The sequence below is a fragment of the Leguminivora glycinivorella genome, chromosome Z (assembly GCF_023078275.1).
Source record: "Leguminivora glycinivorella isolate SPB_JAAS2020 chromosome Z, LegGlyc_1.1, whole genome shotgun sequence".
In the NCBI taxonomy this organism is placed as follows: Eukaryota; Metazoa; Arthropoda; class Insecta; order Lepidoptera; family Tortricidae; genus Leguminivora; species Leguminivora glycinivorella.
Genome location: NC_062998.1, coordinates 37,167,400 through 37,192,847, shown reverse-complemented (window position 1 = coordinate 37,192,847; position 25,448 = coordinate 37,167,400). Strand labels below are relative to the sequence as shown.

General features: G+C 35.0%; 1 protein-coding gene across 2 annotated transcripts in view; it reads left to right on the top strand.

Moving 5' to 3' along the window:
• LOC125241044 (proton-coupled amino acid transporter-like protein pathetic) overlaps window positions 1-25,448 on the top strand; it is a 44,952-nt gene that overhangs the window by 18,492 nt on the left and 1,012 nt on the right. Inside the window, exons 1-8 of one of the 2 annotated variants that reach the window (XM_048149324.1) lie at window positions 14,333-14,402; window positions 19,439-19,501; window positions 19,942-20,030; window positions 20,136-20,213; window positions 20,588-20,738; window positions 22,707-22,828; window positions 24,434-24,518; window positions 24,604-25,070. In XM_048149324.1, coding sequence (XP_048005281.1) covers window positions 19,493-19,501; window positions 19,942-20,030; window positions 20,136-20,213; window positions 20,588-20,738; window positions 22,707-22,828; window positions 24,434-24,518; window positions 24,604-25,070 — 1,001 coding nt within the window. In that variant the 5' untranslated portion in view covers window positions 14,333-14,402; window positions 19,439-19,492. Of the gene's footprint in view, window positions 1-14,332; window positions 14,403-19,438; window positions 19,502-19,941; window positions 20,031-20,135; window positions 20,214-20,587; window positions 20,739-22,706; window positions 22,829-24,433; window positions 24,519-24,603; window positions 25,071-25,448 lie in introns of those variants that run through there. The other variant, XM_048149323.1, reaches the window with a different exon arrangement.

Here is a 25,448-nt window from a genome sequence, read left to right as displayed (position 1 = left end):
GTGTCCCTCGGTGTTTTTACACGCTTACATTTGCTAATCACTGGATTCCACGAAGAAGAAATTCCCTGTCCCTCCCTCATTTTGGTTGAAATTTCGATGCTTCCTAATTTCAATCGCTTCACGTACTTTTCTGCTGTAGAACAGACGTTCCGTTGATAGAATTTTGGGACTATGGAGCTCGATCCAGTGGTTTGGTCCCGACTGTAGCAGATGTTCAGCTACCGCAGACTTATTAATTTGGCGGTTTTTGACAGCCGCGATATGCTCCTTGACCCTTACCGCTATTGTGCGTTTGGTTTCTCCAATATAGGAACTACCACAGCTGAATCGCTTGTAGAGGTTGTGGTATTTTCTGGATCAATACTTTGACTAGGTGAACAGCGATTAACTATTTTAGTATTGTTGCGTCATACTCATACCGCACACGAGCATTGCTAGGTCCTTGTTAAATACTTTGGCTTACCTACTAATGCTTGAAATATAGGTAGGTAAACTGGAATTAGACATCGCGTAACTTATTTAAAGAGCAGAATTCCAATAAATAATGTCGCTTGTATTGCTCAGTTTAAATAAGTAAACATACTCAAATAAATAGGTAGTAAAGCACGATATTGTACACGTAATGGACTAATCAACATATCATTGTTTAATTTGCCTTTTGGATCTTGTTTAAGTCTCCATAATGTAGGTTCCCACAGCAATTAAGAAACAAATAAGTAGCTACGTCTAGGTAAGGTTACCAGAATAGTAGGTGCAGTACTTATAAGTAATTGAAGCGTACAAATCGGCTCTGTTGATGTATAAGGCTTCTGCGACAGCGTAATGCGACGCCAGCCACAACCAAAGCCCTAAACGACTCAACTGTTTTTGAAAGTCAATATTCATACGACCTTTTTAGAAGACTGCAGCCATGCGGCATCAACTTTCAACTGGATCAGTTACCCATGTAGGACTCGGTATCCCATATATAAAAGTATCAAGTACTTTCCTTATCCACTTAACTCATTTACAAACGAAATTCTGTTTGTAAATAAGAACATTATGTTAATAGTATTTTATACAATCGTGATACATACATATAATACAAAGCTTTTCAGTCGTTTACCATGTTTAGGCCACGAAGCTTGCTGAGGGGCATAATAGTACGGTACGAGAGTCATCATTCAAGTTAAAATTAATGTTAATAGCGTCATTCACCGTAGTATCAACATCGAATTTCCTGGCAACCAATTATTTGTAATAACTGTTTCTGGTTGGTCGATAACGTAAGCTTTTAAGTGTTCTCTTCGTTTCTTATACAATTATCCATACTATCCATACTTCCATACTACATAATATTATAAATGGGAGAGTGTGTGTGTCTGTTTGTTTATCCGTATTTCACGGCAAAACGGATCGACAAACTAACGGGATTTTTAAGTGGAGATGGTAGAAGGGATGCAGAGTGACATAGGCTACTTTGAGTCTCTTTCTAATCCCCCACTTCCCTAAAATGGGGGGTAGAAATGGAGAATTCTGCAATTTTCGAATTTAACGCGAGTGAGGCTGCGGACAAAAGCTAGTTTGATATAAAAATATGTTAAAACCGAAATAAATTACACATATGAAAGAAAAAGTGACCAAGTCCTCTGGTGCCTGAGGCTGGAATCGAACCAGCGTACTTTCCAATCGCGGGAAATGCCTCTTAATCCGCTCGGCCACCCAGGTGACAGCTGTCGAGGTCGAAATTATCTCTCATATGAGTAATCTATACAAGGACTCGTAGCGCCCTCTGTCCATCCCTAGGGCAGAACGGTATGGTTCTTGCCCCCCGTGTAAACCAAACTCAGGTTGGTTTCGACACAGCTTGAGAGGACTTGGTCACTTTTTCTTTCATATGTGTAATTTATTTCGGTTTTAATTTAAGACAGCACAAGTTGAAATATTTTCAATAGATTATAATTTAACTTGTGTTCATTAGAATAAAAATATGTTCATGTAAATAACTTCATTAGTGAAATAAGGTTCTAAAACTGAATTACACCTGTGTGTATTCGTGATAAACTCAAAAACTATATATTGATTTTTTGGAATAGGAAGGTTTATAGTTTGTTAAGGTTTTCTTTTTAATTGGTTGAAATGAAATATGACGATATTTGTTAATTAAATCGGTAAAAAATGGCGGTACTCACGGGATTAATTGAATACGCTGCCCATTCCGATTGAGATATAACAATAGTTATTTGTTATACAAGGGAGCAAAGTTGTATTTTAACCGAGTGTGGAATTGCAACACGAACTAGCGAATGGATTCTAGGGTTCACTCGCTTCGCTCAGGATTCTATTTTCGAACCACTCGCTTCGCTCGTGGTTCAACCATAGAATCCGTTCGCTAGCTCGTAGTTCAAAAATAGAATCCTGAGCGTAGAAAGTGTTGCAATACACACGAGGTAAAATAACTTTGCATCCCGTGTGTAACACATAACTTTTCACCTCACTAAAGCGAGGAAACACGCAATAAAACAACTGGAACATAATTGCACAGAAATAAGTCAATTTGCGTTTATTACAATTTCCACGATGCACCGACCGACACCACAAAAGTTTCAAATTAAGAATCAAGAAGAAAAATCTATTTGGGTGCGTTCCGTTTCACGCGTTTTGAGATTGCAATGTTACTTAAGGTGCGTTCTGAAAAAGTACAATGGAAAAGTCAAAAATACAATTTCTTGTACGATTTCAAGTGTTTTATGGTAAAATCATGTTATAAAATTGTTTGAATTTAATGTTTTAGTCGGATACAATTCGATATGAAATTATTTTTACGTTCGCATCACATGATTTGTTAAGACAATTTAAGCACAGGGAGAAAAATGTCCTGTCTGGGATATGCGTTTACAAGAAATTATATTTAAAAAAGTAACTAATGACACGTTCGGATTTCAAATATTCTTTGCACTCTTGGGGATAAAATGCGATTTTGCTATCTGTTTTCAAAGAATAAAAAAGTCCTTTCCGAGCTAGTGAGGTGAAAAATAATGTAGGTATTAGGTATAGTAGAATTGCACCTCAGGTACAACTCAGGTACCTCTTATAGGTCTACAAAAAGGTTTTTACCAAGATAAATACATCTTTCTAGTACGGAATGGATGAAAAAATGTGTTACTGTCATTGATCTAAATAATCTTTCTTTCTGTCATTGATCTAAATAGAAAATCTAAATAATATATCTTCTATATGGTAGTTGTAATTGTAACCAACGGGCGCTATCGAGCTCAAGGATACTAGTGTTAGGTAGGTACACAAAGTGTTTGGCACTCGTAAATTATACTATACTACGATACAGTGTACTCGTATGTACACTCGTAAAATACCAAGTTAGACGTTCATTGACTGTAACTGTGTTCCATCAATGTCTAAGGCCGTTTTCACATTATCCGATCCGATATCGGATGTAGGAAGGATGTAAAATGTAAGATTTATACGCTTCCAGGTCTTTATTTATGTATATGATAGATCATTATTACTAAAAAACGATATAAAACGCAAAATTTGCGGATTTAATGCAGATGGCACTTTCCTACAACAGTTTTTGTCCGAGGCACCATCGAACTGCCGATATCGGCAGGACGCTTCCGACATTTTTGGCATGCCGGACCCCCCGCCAGCTGTCGGCCGATAATATTTGTATGTGTGCGTATATAATGTAGGTATACGTTTGTAGTAGTGTGCGTGACAAAAATGGCGTCTATTAACCCTTCGAGCCCCAAGCATCTATATGTATTTACTTATATTTTACTGACATCACATGATGTCGCTGGGACTCGAAGGATTAAACTGCTGTTAATGATGAATTTCTGTTGAAAAAAAAAGATTGTAATTCATCGGTCCGAATTGCGGATACTAATTTTTTCATGTTTTAGTAGATATAGTTAAATGTACAATTATTTATTTTACCTGCACACACTTGAGTATTTTTATGCTCGTTATTTTAATTTTACAATAAAATATTTGAAATATAGTGCTTATAATTATTATTAATATAAAACTTTTTAAAAATATTTTTTGATACAAAATCATACTTCATTGATTTGGAACAATGCGTTTTATCGGACCGACATCCGACACTATCGGAAGCGTTTATCGGGTGTAGGATGTCGGTCCGACACCCGATATCGGATCGGATAATGTGAAAACGGCCTTATGGTGGCGGGTCATGCTTGCACAACGCCAGGCCTCAGGAGCCTATTCAAATGTGCCTGGGTGAGGTAAATATTCCACTTACATGAGTAAAAATACCACCCAGTTATACGAAAGTCGGCACTTCATGGAGAACAAGCCAAACAAATACAATCGAAATCAAAAACATAGGTTGACATGAACTCTATTTACCGACTGCTCGGAGTATGATTTGAATAGTTTTTACATAAATGTTGTCACCTTTTTTTAGTTACGATTTGTATACTTAGCCATGTGTGAAAGAGGAATAAAGCCCCAGGACAATGAATCTTTTAATTCTGCATCGTTTTGCCGCAAAAACTATGAAAATAAATTAATTCATAAATCACCAGCAACGAAGCTGGACTTTCATACGCTTTCACCTATCCTGTGGTAGCACGGATATATCCAATGTCATTATACATCGTTAACGTGCATTGATACATCGTTAAGGCCAGCACTGGAAGCATGGTCGCGCGATAGACGATAAAATAGCAGGCCGTCCCTATCGCACTATTTGTAAGTGCGATAGGGACGGCCTGATATTTTTTATCGTCTATCGCGCGACCATGCTTCCCGTGCTGGTGTACCATATGCTTTTTCGTGTGCAATAATTACCATAGGGCCATCAGCCAGGCCAAGATAAGTTGACAACGATTTTTATAGCTCCGTTTCACAGAAGTTTGATGTTTAAAATAACATTTGCACCGACGAGGTTGTCGAAATGGTTGCTAACTTAAGTATTTTAGAAAAAATAATATTATTTTTTAATTTTATTTAATAACTTTTAGACACACAGAGTCACAAATAGGTACCTATGAAAAAAGTTGCATAATTATGACGAGTGCCGTTTACGAGCGGCGCACGCGTTTTTAACTCATCGTGATATTTCATTTAGCACGTTAACTAACTTTGCCTCCTGTTCCTGTGACCTTAACAAGGTGAAACTATACTTGTCGTATACAAATTTACAAAACCGACTCATGTGTTCCTAGCATACCTACTCGTATAGCATGTCTTCCCCATTTCCAAGTAGGTAACTAAATACATATAGGTACATAACTAAAATAAAACTAAATATAACTGAATGATCAGTTATATTTAGTTTTATTTTAGTTATGTAGCTTAGTATGAACTAAGCTAGGGTGTAAACTGGCCTGAACAAGCTTAGCTACAAGTCACCCGACCCTTATCACCCGGATGGTCAAACATCTCAGATATATACCTAATAATATAAAAACATCTAAGTATTAGTAACAATCACTGACTTCGTATGCGTATAACTGATATAGAAGTAAGTAGGTATTATGTATTTAGTTATCTACTTGAAAATGGGGAAGACATGATAAAATAAATAAATAAATCACAAAAGTTTATGGGGTAAGGGAGCCTACTGATGCTGATAAGGAAACACACAGGAAATAAGTATTAAGTGTTTTGTAAATTATAATCTCAGACATGCGTGGAACGAACGTTTTCCCCACGCTTAGGAAAAGCGCCCCGCCGGTAATAAATTTCGTATATTTTTTGTGCCGTGACCTGAAAATCGGCCTTGAGCGCGTGTCTTTCACCACGCGGTAGGTAGATAGAGGTACTTATACTACGTTTTTTTAATATCATTTTTTTAGCCAGAATATTTATATTTTGTCCTGCATCAATTACTTTGTTATTAAAATAGCCGCTAGGCCTGCAAGTTCCTTTTTGCCAGACATTTTCTAGTATTGTGACATTCGCGAATAACAATAGTTAATGTATAATGTAATGTTGCGTGCAGCCTTGAAGATGTCCACAGAAAGAGTTGGGCCGAATAGCTGTAGGAGTGTATGTATACCTGATATGACCCAATTGCATAATGAAAATCAGTTAATTGTCTATCAAATCAATGCTGAAAATATGTTATTTATCGTAAAGCACGAAAAACATATTGCTTACTTACTTCTTACTAAGTCAGGAAGTAGTAGACCAGGTATTGTGTAAAAGGCATAACAATTGCCGAACTAAAGCGATGTTCGGCAGCTGAAGGTCGCGAATGACACATGACACATGCTGTCAGTGTCACTCCCTGAGTAGTAAACACTATACATACATGACTTTCATATCTGAATGTCATAATGATTTCGTAGCACACTTGTTACTTGTATAAGATCTTAATTTAAAATATTTAAACTGAGCTTTTAAGTATGGTTTCAGCAATTCCCGTCAACTTTGTACATTGCCACGTCAGCAAATTTTAATTGATCCTATTTTGTTACCAACATTTAGTAATATAACTCGACTTTCGTAAGATATATACAGGATAATTGTTATAATTAAGAAAATATAGATACTAGAGAACCTTAATGACGAAATAAAACTTAATAAAATCTCAATTCATCAACAAAATCTTGGTAACAAAATAGGAATTAATAAAAACAAATTTAACTTTTCCCTTAATTTTTGTACAAAGTTGACGGGAATTGCTGGTTTAGTTTTATGTTATACCTACATATAAGTTGTATTAAATAATTCGTCACTACTTTGAAAAAAACTTGTATCTTCTTCTGTCAATGAAAAGAAAAATGTAATAAGTATGTATGGAATGCATATAGACTTACTGCGTTTTAACTTTGATTAGCAGTGTGAGATACGAGATTTTTTCAAAGTAGTGACGAATTGTATATTGTGTTAATGTTTTTCTGTTGTTTTAGCTATGTAATATCTTCATTATAGGACCTAAATGCAGATCTTATTTAGTAAAATACCATGTGCAATCGATGAACATAGAAATGTGACGTAAATAAATTGTTAAAAGTTGGAAATAGAAATGAATTCCTCTCATTGCTCTTATCATCACACTTATCTATTTAATCGTTATCAATGGTACTTCTTCTCCTTTTAATACAGTCCAATATTTAAAAATGGTTCATTATGCAGTATCATAATGCAGCAGTGTGTTCGGTGTTAAGTGTCTGAATGTCTATTGTTCTGTCGAAGCTAGGTCGTTCGGGGCAAGATAATGGAACAACAGGATAGTTAATCAGAACTTACGTACTAATTACTAATATATCATAATGGTTATTTGTCTGTCATATGTGCCATATCTGGATGGTGATAAGCAATAATGTGTCAACCCACAAAAACTAAAAAAATGAGATTTTAATGCCATGTTATAGCTGGATTTTTAAACTTCTATTTGCAAAAATGACCTTTTCATTTTGAAAATTTTTACTATCCCAAAAGTAAAAAAATAGGTTAACACAAATCCTATATCGTGTGTTGCCTGTTTTGCATTAATGTGTCAAGAACCTTAACTTATTATAGTAATTGGCAGAAGACATATTTAAATTACAATAATGTGTTATGAGGGTTGACTCAACGATTTTTTTACACTTGACTCATTCTTGCAAAACGCAAAAAATGACATAGTTACCCACTATGAGACTTGAATGATTATTGCAAAATGATATTTTATTCGTTGTTTTATGCTACGACCCGTGTTATAAAACATAAGTCATTATTGTTAAATTATATTCGGGTCATAAATTGTTCGTTTTTGGTGTAAGTACCATGACACTATATTGTAAAATATAACTGTTCATATTAATTTATGTTTGAATAAGTTATGACTTAGTCCATTAGTATATTTTTGCACATGAATGGTAAATTCAGTACGAAATTGAACATTTTAAGTCATGAATATACATATTCGTTATTATAATTTGCAAACATTTTTTACAAGTACGTGTTTATATAAAAATCTAATATAAGCTACTATTTTTTTATAATTACTAATTACATTAAGACGTGTTAATGTATGCATAAAAATATTGTTTGATTTTTGAATACTTACTGAATGGTAGTTTATTATTTTGTTAAAGATATTTTATGTTTTGTTCTTGTACAAGTCATGAGTTATTCATAATTTAAATGACTTAGTCTATTTCTTAGCGTAAAAAAATATTTTGTTGTATATTTTAGATAAGTAGTTTGTTTTTTTTTAAAGATGATTATTTGGTTTTTGTAACGATTTTTTGTTGAAAAAGCACAGATAATTTAAATATGTGTCTAGAAATGATCATTACTCTAATAGTTAATTTATAGTATTTTATTCAACAGGCGTTTAAAGGAGGTCAAGAAATATGAGTGGCGTACTTTCCACGAGTATTTTGGAGTCAGTTAAACACCATTGCATACAATACTTTTACAACGACCATGCACTTAGTTTTTAATAGTTTTTTTAAATAATTCTCGCGAAATTCACACTGTTTCCTGTATTGCAAAGGTTTGCACTGTCAGCTCAGCTGCCCAAAGCCTTCCCGCGCACGCACGCAGTATCGTTAATGCAATGCGTTGCCATGATTACAGAACCAAACAATGCGTTTTCAGTTTTTTCGATACGCACAATCCTGTAAATGACGAATAACAGTTCGGGAGTAGAAAAATCATTAAAAGGTTTGATTAATAAATAATGTATTGATTCCTACATGACGACCGGTCTGGCGCAGTCGGTAGTGACCCTGCCTGCTACGCCGCGGTCCCGGGTTCGAATCCCGGTAAGGGCATTTATTTGTGTGATGAGCACAGATATTTGTTCCTGAGTCATGGATGTTTTCTATGTATATAAGTATTTATATATTATATATATCGTTGCCTAAGTACCCACAACACAAGCCTTCTTGAGCTTACCGTGGGTCTCAGTCAACCTGTGTAAGAATGTCCTATAATATTTATTATTATTTTATTATTTATACCTAATAACATAAGTGACCATGACTGATATGTTACTTAACACTTATAAAGTTAAAAATATGCATAGGTAGAGTATTTTACAATAACAATTTATGTGCTTTAACATGTTTATTTAAGACTCATAGATATTTTTAAACAATTAGCAAAAGTGGGTTAAGTATCATAACACAGTCTTGAAAAAGTTTGACGTCGTCGAACAATTCGCAATAAAAGAAAAGGGCATTATTTCGTCAAATTGAAGTTTGTTTTAAAATTAAGCTACAATAATCACTACTACTGAACGTATTATAGCTGAAAAACATAACAATCTATATAAAAAACAATTTTTTTTAAAAGAAACACAAAAAAATGAGAGAAAATCTTTAGACGCCATTTTCTCAAAATGGTTGGCGTGTGGGTTGACACATTATTGCTTATCACCATCCATCTAATATCTATGTATAATTAGGTACCTATATCTGCAACTGTAAAAAAGAGTAGGAAACAATCCGATTCATCATTTAATTAAAAATATTTCCTATTACTTTATGATTCATTAATCAGAGTAAAATTCAAAGGTAGAAGAAAATATTTTTCTTTTTAAAACTTATGGAATAACAACAATAAAAAAAGGTATAAAATAAAAATGTATTGTTTATGTATAACAGGAATTACATTATTTACAATGATAGATCTATCTCAGTATGTATATATATACTTACATAGAGTTAATTGATACTAGGTAAAACTTGTTTATATAATACGTATACATACCGTTCGCACATACGTTTACGTATTAATGTATAATTTCTTTTCTTTCAAGTAAGTCGGCAGGTAATTTTTTTAAATGTATACTTAAGACAAAATAACAAGAATACAATGCTTTATTTATAAAATCAGAAAATCTGTGTAAAAACATAAAAATAACTAAAACTAACACAGAAGAAATATATGTAAGTACTTACATAAAAATATTTACAAATAAAAGACAGGAGATCGCCAGAGGATCGAGATGCTTCTCCGCTGGGCAAGAAAGCAACCAGCCCTCTGGTCACCCGTAGCATCAATAAGACGCTTCGCCAGCTCCTTAATGGAACACCGATAGGAAATACATAGTTATTAACTATTTTACAAGGGAGCAAAGTTGTTGTTTAACCGCACGTGCCAATATTGATACCCGAGCAAGCGAAAGATTCCAATATTGAACCGCGGGCGTAGCGAGTGGTTCAAAAAATGGAATCTTGAGCGTTGCGAGGGCTTCAAGGCACGAAGGTTAAACAAACTTTGCCGCTGAGTGAAACACAAATTTTTTTACCACACCAACACGAACAAAATACTGGCTATAAAACATCAAATTAAATTAAATCTATTAATTTATTCAATATTTATGATTCAAAATCATCATTTATAGGTAAATTCTACCAGTCAGCTCAAGATGTCAAGTTAAAATTTGTATGAAATTACTTTGCACTCTTGTGGATAAAATGCAATTTTGCTAAGTACGCACAGTAAGTAATCACAGTAAGCCTTTACCAGTTGGTGTGGTGAAATAGTTATTTGTTATACAAGGGGGCAAAGTTGTATTTTAACGTCGAGTGTGGAATTGAAAAACGAGCAAGTGAAAGGATTCTATAGTTGAACCACAAGCGAAGCGAGTGGTTCGAGAATAGAATCCTGAACTTGCGAGTTTTTTGACACACGAGAAGTAAAATACATTTGCACCCGAGTGTAACACAAAACTTTTCCCCTCACTATAGCGAGGAAACTACAACGCAAAAAATGCGTTTATCACTGCTTCCAGTAGTTCCACAGGTGGTAAATCATATTAATTACTGGATTCACCTACTTTTATCAATTTTAAAGCAGTTAATTTGACTTTATTCAAGGTCAAATTACTTTACCCACTAGTGGATAAAATGCTTTTTTACCCGCTAGTATTAAATGACAAAACACGTGTTTCCGAGTTAGTGAGGGGAAAACAAAATAACAGACTAGGAAACGAAAACTCATCAAGGGTTAATAATAGCTAATCGAGAGTTGTGTGTATCGCTTTTATGAGTAATATCATTACAATGTGGGTACATCCCAGCTAGTACAGTAATAAAAACATGATGGCAATGCTATAAAATATAAATGAACTCAAAATAACGCTGCTTTACACAGATTAGATGTCGATAGAATATCGTACACACATACATACATGCTTATACATAAATACGTTCCTCTACACGTCATTAGAAGCAAATATTAAACTGTTAATATTATTTAACATGAATGAATGTGTGATGCTGCTATTGTTAACGCTAATAACCCTGTTTAAACAAGGACAATGCTATAAATTATTATTACGTCAAGAACGTTACTACCAACACCAAGCTATGTACTTCAAAGTAAAGCTAATAATTCACATCAGGAATTCAGAGCGGCTAGGCCAGAAGCTGCTTTGTTCAACTACAAAAATATATACAAATTATTACTTAATCCTATAACACAACAAGAATAAAGTCATAATTGATTTGGTCGTTTTTAAAACGGCGAAAAGTTATTTACGTTTTTTGTGACTTAGTCACAAATTGCCTGTTTGAAAACTTGACATTTAGGTAGACTCATTTTGATTTGCCTTACTATCTACTTACCTGCTATTACAACTACGAGTATTTGTGTAAAAATAATATAGTTGTATGTGCTGATTTCTCTTTAATAAAGATAGTAAGCACAGCTGAAAGTCACACCTTTTTGTGTAATACAGTTGACCGATGAACAAAGCATTTTTTCTTGAATTGAAGTAACGGAACATTTTTTAAACGGTACCTATATTGTAACTTTAAGAAATTCTTATAATGGCGAAAGTCTTTTTTACCATCATATCTTTCAGAGACTGCGCTGGAGCGTAAACTTTATTGTACAAATAATTGGCTACGTACTATAATACTTACCTACTTACAAAAATGTGATGTAAATAAACTATAAGTAAGTAGATAAATGGCATTGCTGCATTGCATTCATTTCTACTCTTGTATCTAGAGAACCTAGTAAACGCTACCTACCAATATAATTTTTAATCAGTAATCACGTATCAGCCTACACTTAGGCTATTTATTGGAGGGCTTAGGGTGTTTCAATGTCTAACAAAGGTACCCTTCCCTAGTAATCCTTTTTTATATCTTAGTACATTTCAATGCTACAAGTTGTCTGACCGATAACAGTTTTTATTTTCATACCACAACAGTATGTAGGTATTTAGCTACCTTCTCCTATGGCGACAATAAGTAAATGAAATAGGTAAATGTCATGTTTCGTGGCATATAATAAATTTTAATTGGCAGTTTCAGATATGTACATAGATGGCCATAATATACATAGACGCCTGATGCCTCACACGTGTTTTAAATACATGCGTCAATCGGATGGCCTACCAGCTAATGTGCGTGTACAGTCAGCCAAAAATGTGGTTTACCACCTTTCGACTTTACGTGTTTAACATAGAGTCGAAAAGTGGTAAACCACTTTCTTGGCTGATCGTACCGCGAGTAAAACGGGGTAAACCGTAAAACGATCGCCAGCCGCCCACTGCCCGGGTAGAATAACAAAACATTACGGTTCAACGCAGGTGAAATGGCCACAGGCCACCACTCGTACGTCTCGTACTAAAAATGAATACTTTACAAGTTAGAACGGAAAATATCAACTCCTTTTGGGTGCATAGGCGGGTAAAAATCTTTCACTATCTCAAGACAGTTGATATAAGAGTTCACACAGTTAATACCTTTGCAGTTCCAGACGTCCATAGACTACTGTGATCGTTTGTTGTCAGCAGGTGGTAGGTATGTTTGAATACCACTAACGTGGTATTAACAAATCATGTTATTTTACGTGAATTTATACCTTACGTGTATTCAATGGTCCGCTAAAATACAACAATGCTATTCGTCTGAAAGGAAAAGCCAGCATACATTTTGTTTAAAGATATTTGGTTCGATTTAGGCAAACAATTGACTTTTGTCGGAAAGTAGATCTTACAAAGGCCTAATCGTTTCATTTGTTAAGTAGTAAGTTAAAAAATTTAGGACTTAGGCAAGTAAAATACATATGTACTTATATTAGTTATGTAGACGGTTAACGCGTTGCTTTACTTGATCGATTATAAAAATTAAGCTGAGTAAACACTTTACAATAGTTATTTGTTATACAAGGGGGCAAAGTTGTATTTTAACGCCGAGTGTGGAATTGAAAAACGAGTAAGTGAAAGGATTCTATAGTTGAACCACGAGCGAAGCGAGTGGTTCGAGAATAGAATCCTGAACTTGCGAGTTTTTTAACACACGAGAAGTAAAATACATTTGCACCCGAGTGTAACACAAAACTTTTCCCCTCACTACAGCGAGGAAACTACAACGCAAAAAATGCGTTTATTACTGCTTCCAGTAGTTCCACAGGTGGTAAATCATCTTTATTACTAGATTCACCTACTTTTATCAATTTTAAAGCAGTTAATTTGACTTTATTCAAGGTCAAATTGCTTTACCCACTAGTGGATAAAATGCGTTTTTACCCGCTGGTATTGAAGGACAAAACACGTGTTTCCGAGCTAGTGAGGGGAAAAAATAATTATGTATACGTAATTATAATATCTGTGATATACTTACATCTTCAATGTTTTAATGAGGATTCTTGTAAAATTATTGTAATATGTCGCGTTAAATGCTCTTTTATAATACCTTTTTCAGACACGGTATAAAGATCACATAAACGCCAATAGAATTAATTCAACTTTAATAAACGATTTAAATTTAACATAGAAATGCTATTTCGTGGATTAAGACTTGTCTTCAAATGCGTCAGCAAAGCCGACTTAATCATCAGTGTTTGGATATTTCGCAAAACTCAGATTTTTGGAGCGGTTAACCACCCACCCACCGTAGGGTTAGCACATGATTGACGCGAGAGTACCTACTTATGTCCCCGCGAGATAGACTACCCGTCCTTGTGTAATTAATACAATTAGAAGAAGTCGTTTGATCTATCTCGCGTCATTCATGTGCTAGAGACTCGTTAAGCACTACAACTACTATGTATAATTGTATTTAATTAAACAGCGTGGCATTAATTTCCTATGTATCAACCTTCTATGCAAGTATCGTACCTACATTTAAATATAAAACTATGTTATTGTACACAAGTTATGTTATTATTATTATTTTATTTATTTATAACATGTTGTGTGGACCCACAGCTTTAGTTATGATTAACTAACTGTACCTCTAACCATAACCATTAAGCTGAGTTCAAACAAATCATAACATCAGTCACAGACGACACGTTTGACATCGCGTTCTTTCCATTTCGTTATTTATTATGTCAACTTTGAATGTCAATACGTACGCAACACTTCGTTATCGCCCACCAATCGATTGCTGGCTCGATCAGTCGCTTCTCGGTCGTTGTGGATAACGACAAATCCGATAGTGAGAAATAAAACAATTATATTAAATTACGCAGTAAGTAAATCGTACTTTAAGATTATATAAACATTATTAATAACACAGACCTATAATACATGATTATTAAGCACTTTCAGTATCATATATGTTGTTGTAACAAATCTAGCATACTTTCATACAAATAAAAACAGTATTAGTAACTCGACATACTTACGAATCAAGGAAAATATTGCTGCTGAGCCTATGGAAGGAGTGCCTGGACCCAAAGCGAACACGTGGAGTCCTTTTGTCACTAATGTAATGTAAGGGGTGCACCGAGAAATAGGTATATTCATGAACAGATGTGAAAGATTTCTAGTTATTGAAAAAAAATATGTATTTACATAATTATTAATAATAAGAACCTAATAAGGTTAAGCTTAACAGATATTAGTACATATTAATGTAATTAGTTACTCCAAATGGATTCAGTTTTAAGATAACAGAAAAGCTGAGTATGGAATTATTACTGATGACGAGTCTCTCTACGCATAAAATATAATTAATAAATACAATTGGCACTGAAGCTTTAGTAGTTTCAAGTGTTCTGCCTACCCCTTTATGGGATACAGGCGTGATTATATGTATGTATGTATGTATGTATGTTAGATAGATACTTGCATAGGCCAGTGTCGGCAAGGGTGACCACATATTCTTATCACTAATGGATTTATTATTCATACCTATCACTATGTATCCCTAGCGTGTCCCAGCGAGGCCAAAAGTGATAAAAGTATCGCGTTATTCATACCGGAACTAATAAGCTTAGCTACTAATATTACTTATAAAAACATACGAGTACCTAAGACATTATCATTCGAACGACCAAACAGCAATTCAAATGATAAAACCGGCCAAGTGCGAGTCGGAGTCGCCCACCGAGGGTTCCGTACAAACTTTCTTTCAAACTACCTAGTAAAAATAATCTCATATTTTCATATAACTCTAATGACTTGACTAGAAGACAAAAGTATAGGCACTAATGAGTATTATAGTGTATAGCGCCATGTCCCGGTCAATTTGCTAACTAATTTGCGCGACCTGGTTTTTCAGGGATAATTCTTTATAATGTAAACCGATTTAAACAGTTTTTACTTTATTGGACAGAAGATGGTTTACGTAACATCTCGTATTAATTTGAAGTACGATATACATCCGCAAGGGTGGGTAAATTGAAAGTAAAAATCTGAAAAGTTTTTTGTGAATTAAAAAAAAAGTATTCAAAATACAAACACGATTATATTTTTCCTGTAATATATAGCATAAAACCAATGTTTACTAAAATTTTGATAATTTTTCGTTTGTAAACTTCGGAGATAAGGGGGGGGGGAACGGTATTTTTTTTTACATTTTCCTTCAAAATTCTTTTTTTTCCACAACAAAACAATTATAAAAAATAGCCTATTTACGTTCAATTTGAGCTCTTTCCAACGATACCCCACTTGACCTAGTAACTTGAAATTTACAGTTTGCCCCCCTTTCATTTTGGCCATTTTCTACAGTTAAAATTAATATATTTAAAAAAATTATACTTTCTATTTGTAGAGGTTTACAATGTTCACAACTATTCCAAATTTCAAGTTGATAGCATTAGTAGTTCTCGAGATATTTAGGAATGTGACAGACGGACAGACAGACGGACAGAGTCGCACCATAAGGGTTCCTGTTGTACCTTTTTGGTACGGAACCCTAAAAATCGTCAGTATTTAGTAACATGTTATTTTTTCAGTATATATTATGGAGATACTTTATCGCACCGCACTGCACTGCGTGCAGTGCGAGAAGTGGTAATTTTTATGCCTGCGTCGAAAGTCGAAACTTCATAGGCCGAGAAACGCCGTACAATACACGTGCGTAGAGGAAATTCTTACTTCGTGTCGATATAGAACACTCCCTTCGGACGTTTTTAGGGTTCCGTACCAAAAAGGTACAAAAGGAACCCTTATAATGGTGCCGCTCTGTCCGTCTGTCTGTCTGTCTCGCCACTCGTTTCTAAGTTTTCTAACTTCGTCTTTTCCGCGCAAGTATTGTAATATTCGTAATGTACTTACTATTGTTTAATAATTCATTAGACATACCTTCCTTCTACCTAGAAGTGAGTCCAAGTTCATTATACATTTTCATGTTTAGAAATGGTTCTAAATACTCGTGCTTGAAAGAATCATTGACGCAAATGATTTTTTACGGGCTGTGTTACTTCATTCACGAACCTATTATTGAATAAGAGACTGTTGACTAGGTATTGTAATGCAAAGACCAGACCATAAGTAATAAATAAAACATAATTTTGGCCTTGATTTTGACGCAGAACAAGACCTTTTCCCCTCACTACTTAGCTCGGAAACACGTGTTTTGTCCTTTAATACCAGCGGGTAAAAACGCATTTTATCCACTAGTGGGTAAAGTAATTTGACCTTGAATAAAGTCAAATTAACTGATTTAAAATTGATAAAAGTAGGTGAATCTAGTAATAAAGATGATTTATTTGTTAACTACTGGAAGCAGGATAAACGCATTTTTTGCGTTGTAAGTTGTAAAAGTTTTAACGTCGAGTGCAAATGTATTTTATTGAAAAACGAGCAAGTTCAGGATTCTATTTGAACCACGAGCTTCGCTCGTGGTTCAACTATAGAATCCTTTCACTTGCTCATTTTTCAATTCCACACTCGGCGTTAAAATACAACTTTGCCCCCTTGTATAACAAATAACTATTGTTATGTGATTGTAAGCTGTTTAGGGCGAACAGACAAACGGTATCGTTGGTTTTCATGTCTCCACACTGGTGCCCGATTGATGTTCCGAAATAATATACGCCGATTTTCGGTACACCGACAACGATTCGCCGACGTCTTTTTTGGCCGAATAACGATTGGAAGATTCTCATTTCGCATAATATTCGTTCGTAAACGGAGTCGGTAAGCAAACATTTGATACGCCGATTTACTTTTCGACGAATAATCATTTAGTAATTGTAAAAATTGGCCCACAAAAAATTGGTCGAAACACAATAGGTCGAGTGATCATTTGGTTTTTTTTTTTGGTGAGTTGGCTGGAACTTGCATGTTACAAAGTGTTCTGCGGATTCAAAAATCTAGTTAGATCGTTTATAAGAGTAACTCACATTTATTTCATTTACTTATTTATAATATATTAATCATCGTGTTCTGATTCAATGGATTAATTTTAGTAAATTATGTATTGTTGTTTTCAAGTCATTAAATTTTTACTTTTTAAATCTTTAGTTCTCCCATTCGGAAATTAAGCACTTTTCTGTTCAAGAGCATAATGTTAATTGCCAGAATATGTAAATTATTACCGCAACGAAAAGAAATTCACATTAAACATTGTTTAAGAAAAAAAGTGTCTCTTAAGTGCGTAATTTTTTTACAACTGCGATAATTCATTCATTCGAAAATATTTTAACAATGTATACCTAAAATGTGACATGTTATTCGACTAAACGTGGCCTAAACGAAAATATTACTTTGCTAAATGAAAAATGTCCAATAATAATTCGGATATTTTGCACAGAAGCGAACTGCCGGTCTATCACGCTTCCAATTTTATCACTTATCCACGCGGATAAGACAACTGTCACTCTCACACTGACATAGTTGCCAAAGCGTGACGGATGCTTTATCCACGTAGATAAATGATAAAATTGGAAGCATGATACGCCGGCTGAACTGTATGCGAACCAAGATTCTACGTAACGTTATTCGACCAAAAGTGACAATATAGTTTGATTATTCGGCTAAATGGCATTCGGTGAATCGTTGTCGGCGAATCAATAATCGGCTAAAAAATTGTCGGAGAATCATTAGGTAGCCCTCCACACTAGCCTTCACATCCGGTTGCAACAGAAATAAAATTTGGCCAGTGTATTGTATGTATAGTAAATAGTTATTTGTTTTACAAGGGGACAAAGTAGTTGTTTTTTATTGATCAAGCGAAGGATTCCATATATTGAACCGCGAGTGTAGCGAGTGGTTAAAAAAGTGGAATCTTGAGCGTTGCGAGTGTTTCAAGGCACGAAGGTTAAACAAACTTTGCCACCGAGTGAAACACAAAATTTTTCACCACACCAACACGAACAAAATACTGACTATAAAACATGAAACTAAATCAAATCCATCTATTTATTCAATATTTTATGATTCAAAATCATCATTTATAAGTAAAATCTACCAGCCCGCTTAAGACATCAAGAGTATGTATGAAATTACTTTGCACTCTTGTGGATAAAATGCACTTTTATACTATCTGTTTTCGAATAGCAAAGAGAGCCTTTGCCAGTTAGGGTGGTGAAAAATATATATTGCTGTTCTTTACGCACTTCCAACCAGGTACGTACCTATGTATGGCAGCATTTTACACTACGGTCGCAAAATGTTGATGACTTATGGAGAAAAATCCATATTATTATATTATTATTAATATTATAAATGGGAAAGTGTGTGTGTCTGTTTGTCCGTCTTTCACGGCAAAACGGAGCAACGAATTGACGTGATTTCTTTAGTGGAGATAGTTGAAGGGATGGAGAGTGACATAGGCTACTTTTTGTCTCTTTCTAACCCCACACTTCCCTATAATCGGGGGTGGAAGTTTGTATGGAGCATTCCGCAATTTTCTAATTTAACGCGAGCGAAGCCGCGAGTAATTGCTAGTATTCTATATTTTTTTCGGTCATGACACTCATGACTACTACGAATATTTAGTACCTATATTGGTTACGCACCTACTCAAGGCAGCAAAAAAGTGCTCGTGCCACAAATAATTTGTGTTATCGCGAATTGTAACGAGGGCGATTTTTGAATCTCGCATACGGGATTTTGTCACTAAAATACCGGTTGAAAACGGTGACTTGCTTATTATTTTCAGTGACAATTTTCTGAATTCAAACGCGTGAGACTCAAAAATCGGCCCGCAGAACCTACTCTTCACTTAGGTACCTACTCGTACATATTCGATCATGTTACATTTCCACGTTGCGATTCTTCCACGGTTAGGTACAGACAGATGTTGATTTAATTATTCTTTTTCTTTCTTTGCAGATCGCATCAGCTAATAATCTCTTAATTAACAAGGTCTGCCTACATTGCATCAAAATGGGCACCGTAAGTAGCAAATATATTTTTTTAAGAAAACTTTTGCAGTTTTAGTTACAATTTACTGACACGCCGATGAAAATATTCTCGATTCTGAGAATTCCTTTCTGAAGAAACTTCCAGAAAATTTCCAACTTTCTCGAAGACGTTCTCTCTGAGTAGCAATAATTAGTACATTACTATCTTATTATTTTTTATGTAATTTGCTTTTTTTTTCATTTCTTTAGTTTATATCCTTTTATTTCAAATGACGTGTTTGCCAAGTTCATTTCTTTATTGTTACCATGATAATTACTATGTATTTGTGTTCAAGATATTAAGCGAAGAACGTTTCTGGATTTTCCGAGAACGTTTCCGATAAATGTCTCTGTTCTGAAAATTTCGACACCTACTGCACATAGCTAGTTACAAATTTGTTTAAGATTTAACACTTTCCTTGACTTTTCTAGAAACAAGAAGGAAATGGCTTACAGCCACAACATGAACTGGAAAATTTAATGCCTGAAGATGAAAAAAGCAAAGAAATAATTGTCAGCAAGTAAGTATTTTTTTACAAGTATGCATGTAATAGGTACTCTTTTCTTACAATAACTTTACTAATTTCGCTACCATTACTTAATCAAATATTTGTTTTTCATTCCAGATACAATATGGCAAAAGATGTAGAGTCCGCAGGAGATTTTGATCCGTTTGCGGAAAGAAAAGTCGACAATCCTACATCGTAAGTATAACTACTATAACTCTACGACATATACAGCACTTCTAATTTACATACATCCATCCACTTCTACTTAGTTTTGTTACAATATATTATGTCTTAGAGAGACGAATTGAAACAGTCGGTAACACTTAAGTTATCTTTGCTACTTTACACGAACCGAGTGGCATAATTTTTCTTTTGGTAGGTACTTTGTTGCATTCCGTTGTATTGTGAATGTTAACCGTAGGTACAGCTGCGAAACAAGCTAAGCTAATTGTATTTCTGGCTGTACACACATAGTTAAATATCACTTTACATACAAATTTCGTTAAAATAAATATTGTTGACCTAAGTATATTTGTACTTGAACTGTATTAGAATGTTTCTGTGCCCAGGAACAACGATACTCTGACGCATCTGCTGAAAGCCTCCCTGGGGACGGGCATCCTGGCTATGCCGTTCGCGTTCAAAGCCGCGGGCCTCGTGCTCGGGATCTTCTTCACGATTCTCGTGGCCGTAGTCTGCACTCACTGCTCCTATGTTCTGGTAAACATTTCTAAGTTGTTACTGTTGTTAGGTAAATACATTCTGAAGAATAAGGCGCGATAGACGCAACGTTTGAACACATATGATTACAGAATGCGCAGTATACCGCCGCGGCATTTTTTCCCTTTCATTCCCTTGAGCGCAGGCGTTCAACGCTGTTTTGATCGAATGATCGCATAAAACAACCACGTGCTTAAAATAAATACGTATAAAAAAAGGGCACTAGTGAAGATACTAGGGCACTACCTATTAGTCAGCAAAAAAGCCTAATTATTTTTATAAATAGTGCCCGTATTTCCGTCATATATTTTAATGTAGCTATTGCTTGTAAATTGCGAATTTCCTATTTTTTGCACTTGTGGCCGTAATGTACCTACCACTTACTTAATGAAATATCCTGTATGGCAATGATATGCCAACAGAACCGGGTATGTATTAAAAGGAAAAACTCAGCCAGCCATTCAATAATTGTACTGGACTTCCCGGATGTTTGGGGAGTTTGCAATTGCAGTACGTACCTAAGCATTACATAGGTATTATATCTCACGTGAATGTATAAACTCAATCAATATTATATAAGATTATTATTTATATATGACCAAGGATGATTTATCGTATATAGGATTTACAATCTTCATACTAAGAATCGTACCTCATTTTTTTAGCGCCACCTATTAGGTAAATACTATCATAACTACACTGATGATGCCTACAATTTTTTTTTTTTTTTTTCAAAATGTGTATTGACGTTATATCATGATATTAAAATAAAGAAGCATGACATTTGTTCTTATAAAAAATAAAAACGCAAAAATATTTAGGGCAATTTCAGGGGTACGCTTTTTTGTATGGGCTTTGTCTGTCCCGTATTATATCGTCCTTGTATATGACAAGTAATTTGTGCTGCCAGGCGACATTAAGTAGTAATTAATCGAAAAGCTCTATAACAATTATGTTTTTCTATTAGGTACCTACCTACAATAATCTCATGGATGATTTTCATTCCAAATATTGATTGAAAAATATATTGAATCATAATTTACTCATTGTAACTTACTTTTCCCCTCACTAGCTCGGAAACACGTGTTTTATCCTTTAATACCAATAGCATTTTTCATCACACCCGCACTTTAAATGTGCTATTGCACGCAGGCGGAGCGTGAGTTATAGAAAAATCGTTCTCCCAAGGGAATAATGAAATTTCTTGTACCGTACTTAACTTTTTTACATCTATTTACGTATTTTTTACATTGCGAGTGTGATGAAAAACATTGTGTGTAACTCGGGGAGTATAAATATTACTAACTCGAGACTTTAAATCGCTCCGGCAAGCTGTCGCGATTTAACTTACTTACTCTCGTTAGTAATATTCAACTTCCTCCCCTTGTTGCACAATGTAATATTATCCACTAGTGGATATAAAGAAATTTGACCTTAAGTATAGTCAACGGTTCTGCTTTAAAATTGATAAAAGTGGGTGAATCTAGTGATGACGATGATTTACCACCTGTGGAACTGCTGGACGCCGTGATAAACGCGTTTTTTGCGTTGTACTTTCCTCGCTATAGTGAGGGGGAAAGTTTTGTGTTACACACGGGTGCAAATGTATTTAACTTCTCGTGTATTGAAAAACTCGCAAGTTCAGGATTCTATTCTCGAACCACTCGCTTCGCTCGTGGTTCAACTATAGAATCCTTTCACTTGCTCGTTTTTCAATTCCACACGGCGTTAAAACACAACTTTGCACCCGGCACCCTTGTATAACAAATAACTGTTATAGGTACGTCACTTATTTTATTTGTAAGCCTGTTCCTAGGAAGTATACAATGTAGATATGTATGGAGACGGCCGCTATTTTACTGCACCGCTAATAGTATTCTAGTAACAGCAAGGCGAAAATAGTCTAATATGTATTAGTATATCCTACAGAAGAGTTTAAGTCATTAAATAGTAACTTGTACCTTGCAGATTAAATGCGCCCACGTGCTGTATAAGAAAACGAGAAAAACGACGATGAGTTTTCCAGAAGTGGGACAAGCGGCACTAGAAAACGGACCGGAAAGTCTCCGGCGGTGGGGAAATGCCTTCAGGTACCATTTACAAATATAATTTTAATTAATCATAAATTGATTTAGGCTATGTACGAAGTGCGTCACCACGCACCAGTCACTCACCAAAACATTTCATCTAAAATGCTCCAAAGGCAAAAAAAAAAATAAGGCTCGCTCTATCCCAACACGGCCTATCTTCGCAAATAAACGGTGGTACGAGTAAATAAGTCTGCATCGTACCGAAAGCGGTAACTTTAAAATTTTCATATAATTTAATTGAAAATCTACTTTACTACATTTCTTAATGATCAACTCATTGGTGAAATTGACCATAATACCTAATAGAAAGTAAATACAGTGGAAACTGGATAAGTGGAACCTGGGTAAGTGGAAAACCTCTTTAAGTGGACCCAAGTTCTCGGTCCCAGTCCCTTAGCAACGAATTACCTCTATAAGTGGAATTTTGGGACCTCTATAAGCGGAATCCATTTTTTCGTAAATTTCTTATTTTTACCTCTGCAACTGGAAGCAGCTGTCTCCGAAACCTCTATGAGTGGAAAAGCTTGGCGTTATAAAATTTGTATTTTTAATAAACCATCACAAGGAGGTTAGTTTGTTTCGTTAACATTATGGTTTGTGTTTTAATTTTGTATGAGATTACACATCGTTCAGTTTGGTTTTAGCTGTGGTGCGGTGCCATGTTGTTAGATAAGCAATGCCTAAGCACACAATCAAGTGTGTATCTCTTCGAGATAAAAAAATTGATTTTTTTTCAATCTGTACATCTGTATTTAACCATAATACTGGTTTCTCTTGCATAAATAAATATTATGAGTGATTTTGTTTAAATATTAACTTAGTTCATAGCAAAGGAAAAATATTATTTTTGTATACGAGTACTGTGGATTATTTAAGAGTACATGCAGTATTGCTTTTTGTTAATTCATATCTACATACATGTGTGTGTGTGTACATGCATATTGAATAAAAGGTTATTATTTAAGTCTTGATCGTTTATTTGACCGTATACGTGACCTCTATAAGCGACATTACTTGAATCCACAACCTCTGTTAGCGAGAGCCTCTGTGAGAAAACGTTTTATTTGAACCTGGTTAAGTGGAAAACTGGATAAATTGAGCTTATCGTGGGACTCAGTCAATCTGTGTAACAATGTCCTATAATATTTATTTATTTAAATGGAAAACCTAGATAAGCGGAACTAAACAGCCGGTCCCTTGCGATTCCACTTATACAGTTTCCACTGTACAACAGCTTAAAGTGGCCCTGGTGATCAGTCCGCCTTAAATCCGATACATAAATCTCAACTATCAGATAAATACAAGTTTAGTTACAAGCTTCCACATCAGGCGGGCGTGTACGGTCGCGTGATATGGCCTATCGCGTCGCTGCACTTACAGTCTGGCCAAAAAGAGTAAAAATTAAAAAGTGGCCACATTGTAGTGTCATCCCTTCTAAATCAATATGTGTGAGAAAACGGGACGACACTAAGATGTTGCCAATTTTTAAATTCTAGGTACTCTTTTTGGTCAGACTGTATATCTGTACCCTAAGGCAGGCCGAATACGTTTTCTAGAATCTAGATTAAGTATTCACATTTGCTATGAGTCGGCTTTTTGTTACAGGCTTTTCATCCTTGTAAGTCTGTTTATGACTTACTTTGGCACTTGCTCGGTGTACACGGTTATAGTGGCCAAAAATATATTACAGGTATTGAAACGTACTAATTACATTTATTTAGTCATTACTCGGCATAATGTGGCACACAACTAACTTTTTTTTTATTAATTTTCAGGTCGTGGCTCATTATATGAATGTTGCAGAAAAAGATGTGGAAATAAGAATATTCATTATAGCGCTACTTCTGCCTCTTATCTTCATGGCTTGGGTCCGAAACCTGAAATATTTAGCACCCGTGTCCATGATCGCTAACGTTTTTATGGGCGTTGGACTTGGCATAACTTTTTACTACCTGGTCGGCACGGGCAGCTTAGATTTCAGCAAAGTTCAATTAGTAACATTACCATCAAACTGGCCTCAATTCTTTTCGCTGACGATCTTCGCCATGGAAGCTATCGGCGTGGTGATGCCCCTAGAGAACGCCATGAAGACGCCGCGCTCCATGCTGGGATTCTGCGGAGTGCTCAATAAGGGAATGTCCGGAGTTACTCTCATTTACATGCTGCTTGGTTTCCTCGGATACCTGCGATATGTTGACCAGGTTGAAGATTCCATAACGCTTAATCTGGACATAAATGAAATGTAAGTATCTAGCCTACATTTATTTATTTCAACATTATTGTACAATGTCAAAAAAGTACAAATGGCGGACTTGGCATTCTCTACCAGTCAACCATAGAGCAAAGCGGAAATTCGCCAATGTGGGTGGAGTGAGAAAAATAATTTAGAGGCCATGACAACTATAGGCAATTTACGACAACTATTAACACTAAGTACATTACTTTGCCTTGCCTACATAATATATTTTTCACCACACCAACTGGTAACTTTGTTATTCGAAAACACATAGCAAAATTGCATTATATCCACAAGAGTGCAAAGTAATTTCATACCAATTTTATTTTGATGTAAGTTGGCTTGTAGATTTTACCTATAAATGATAATTTTGAATCATAAATA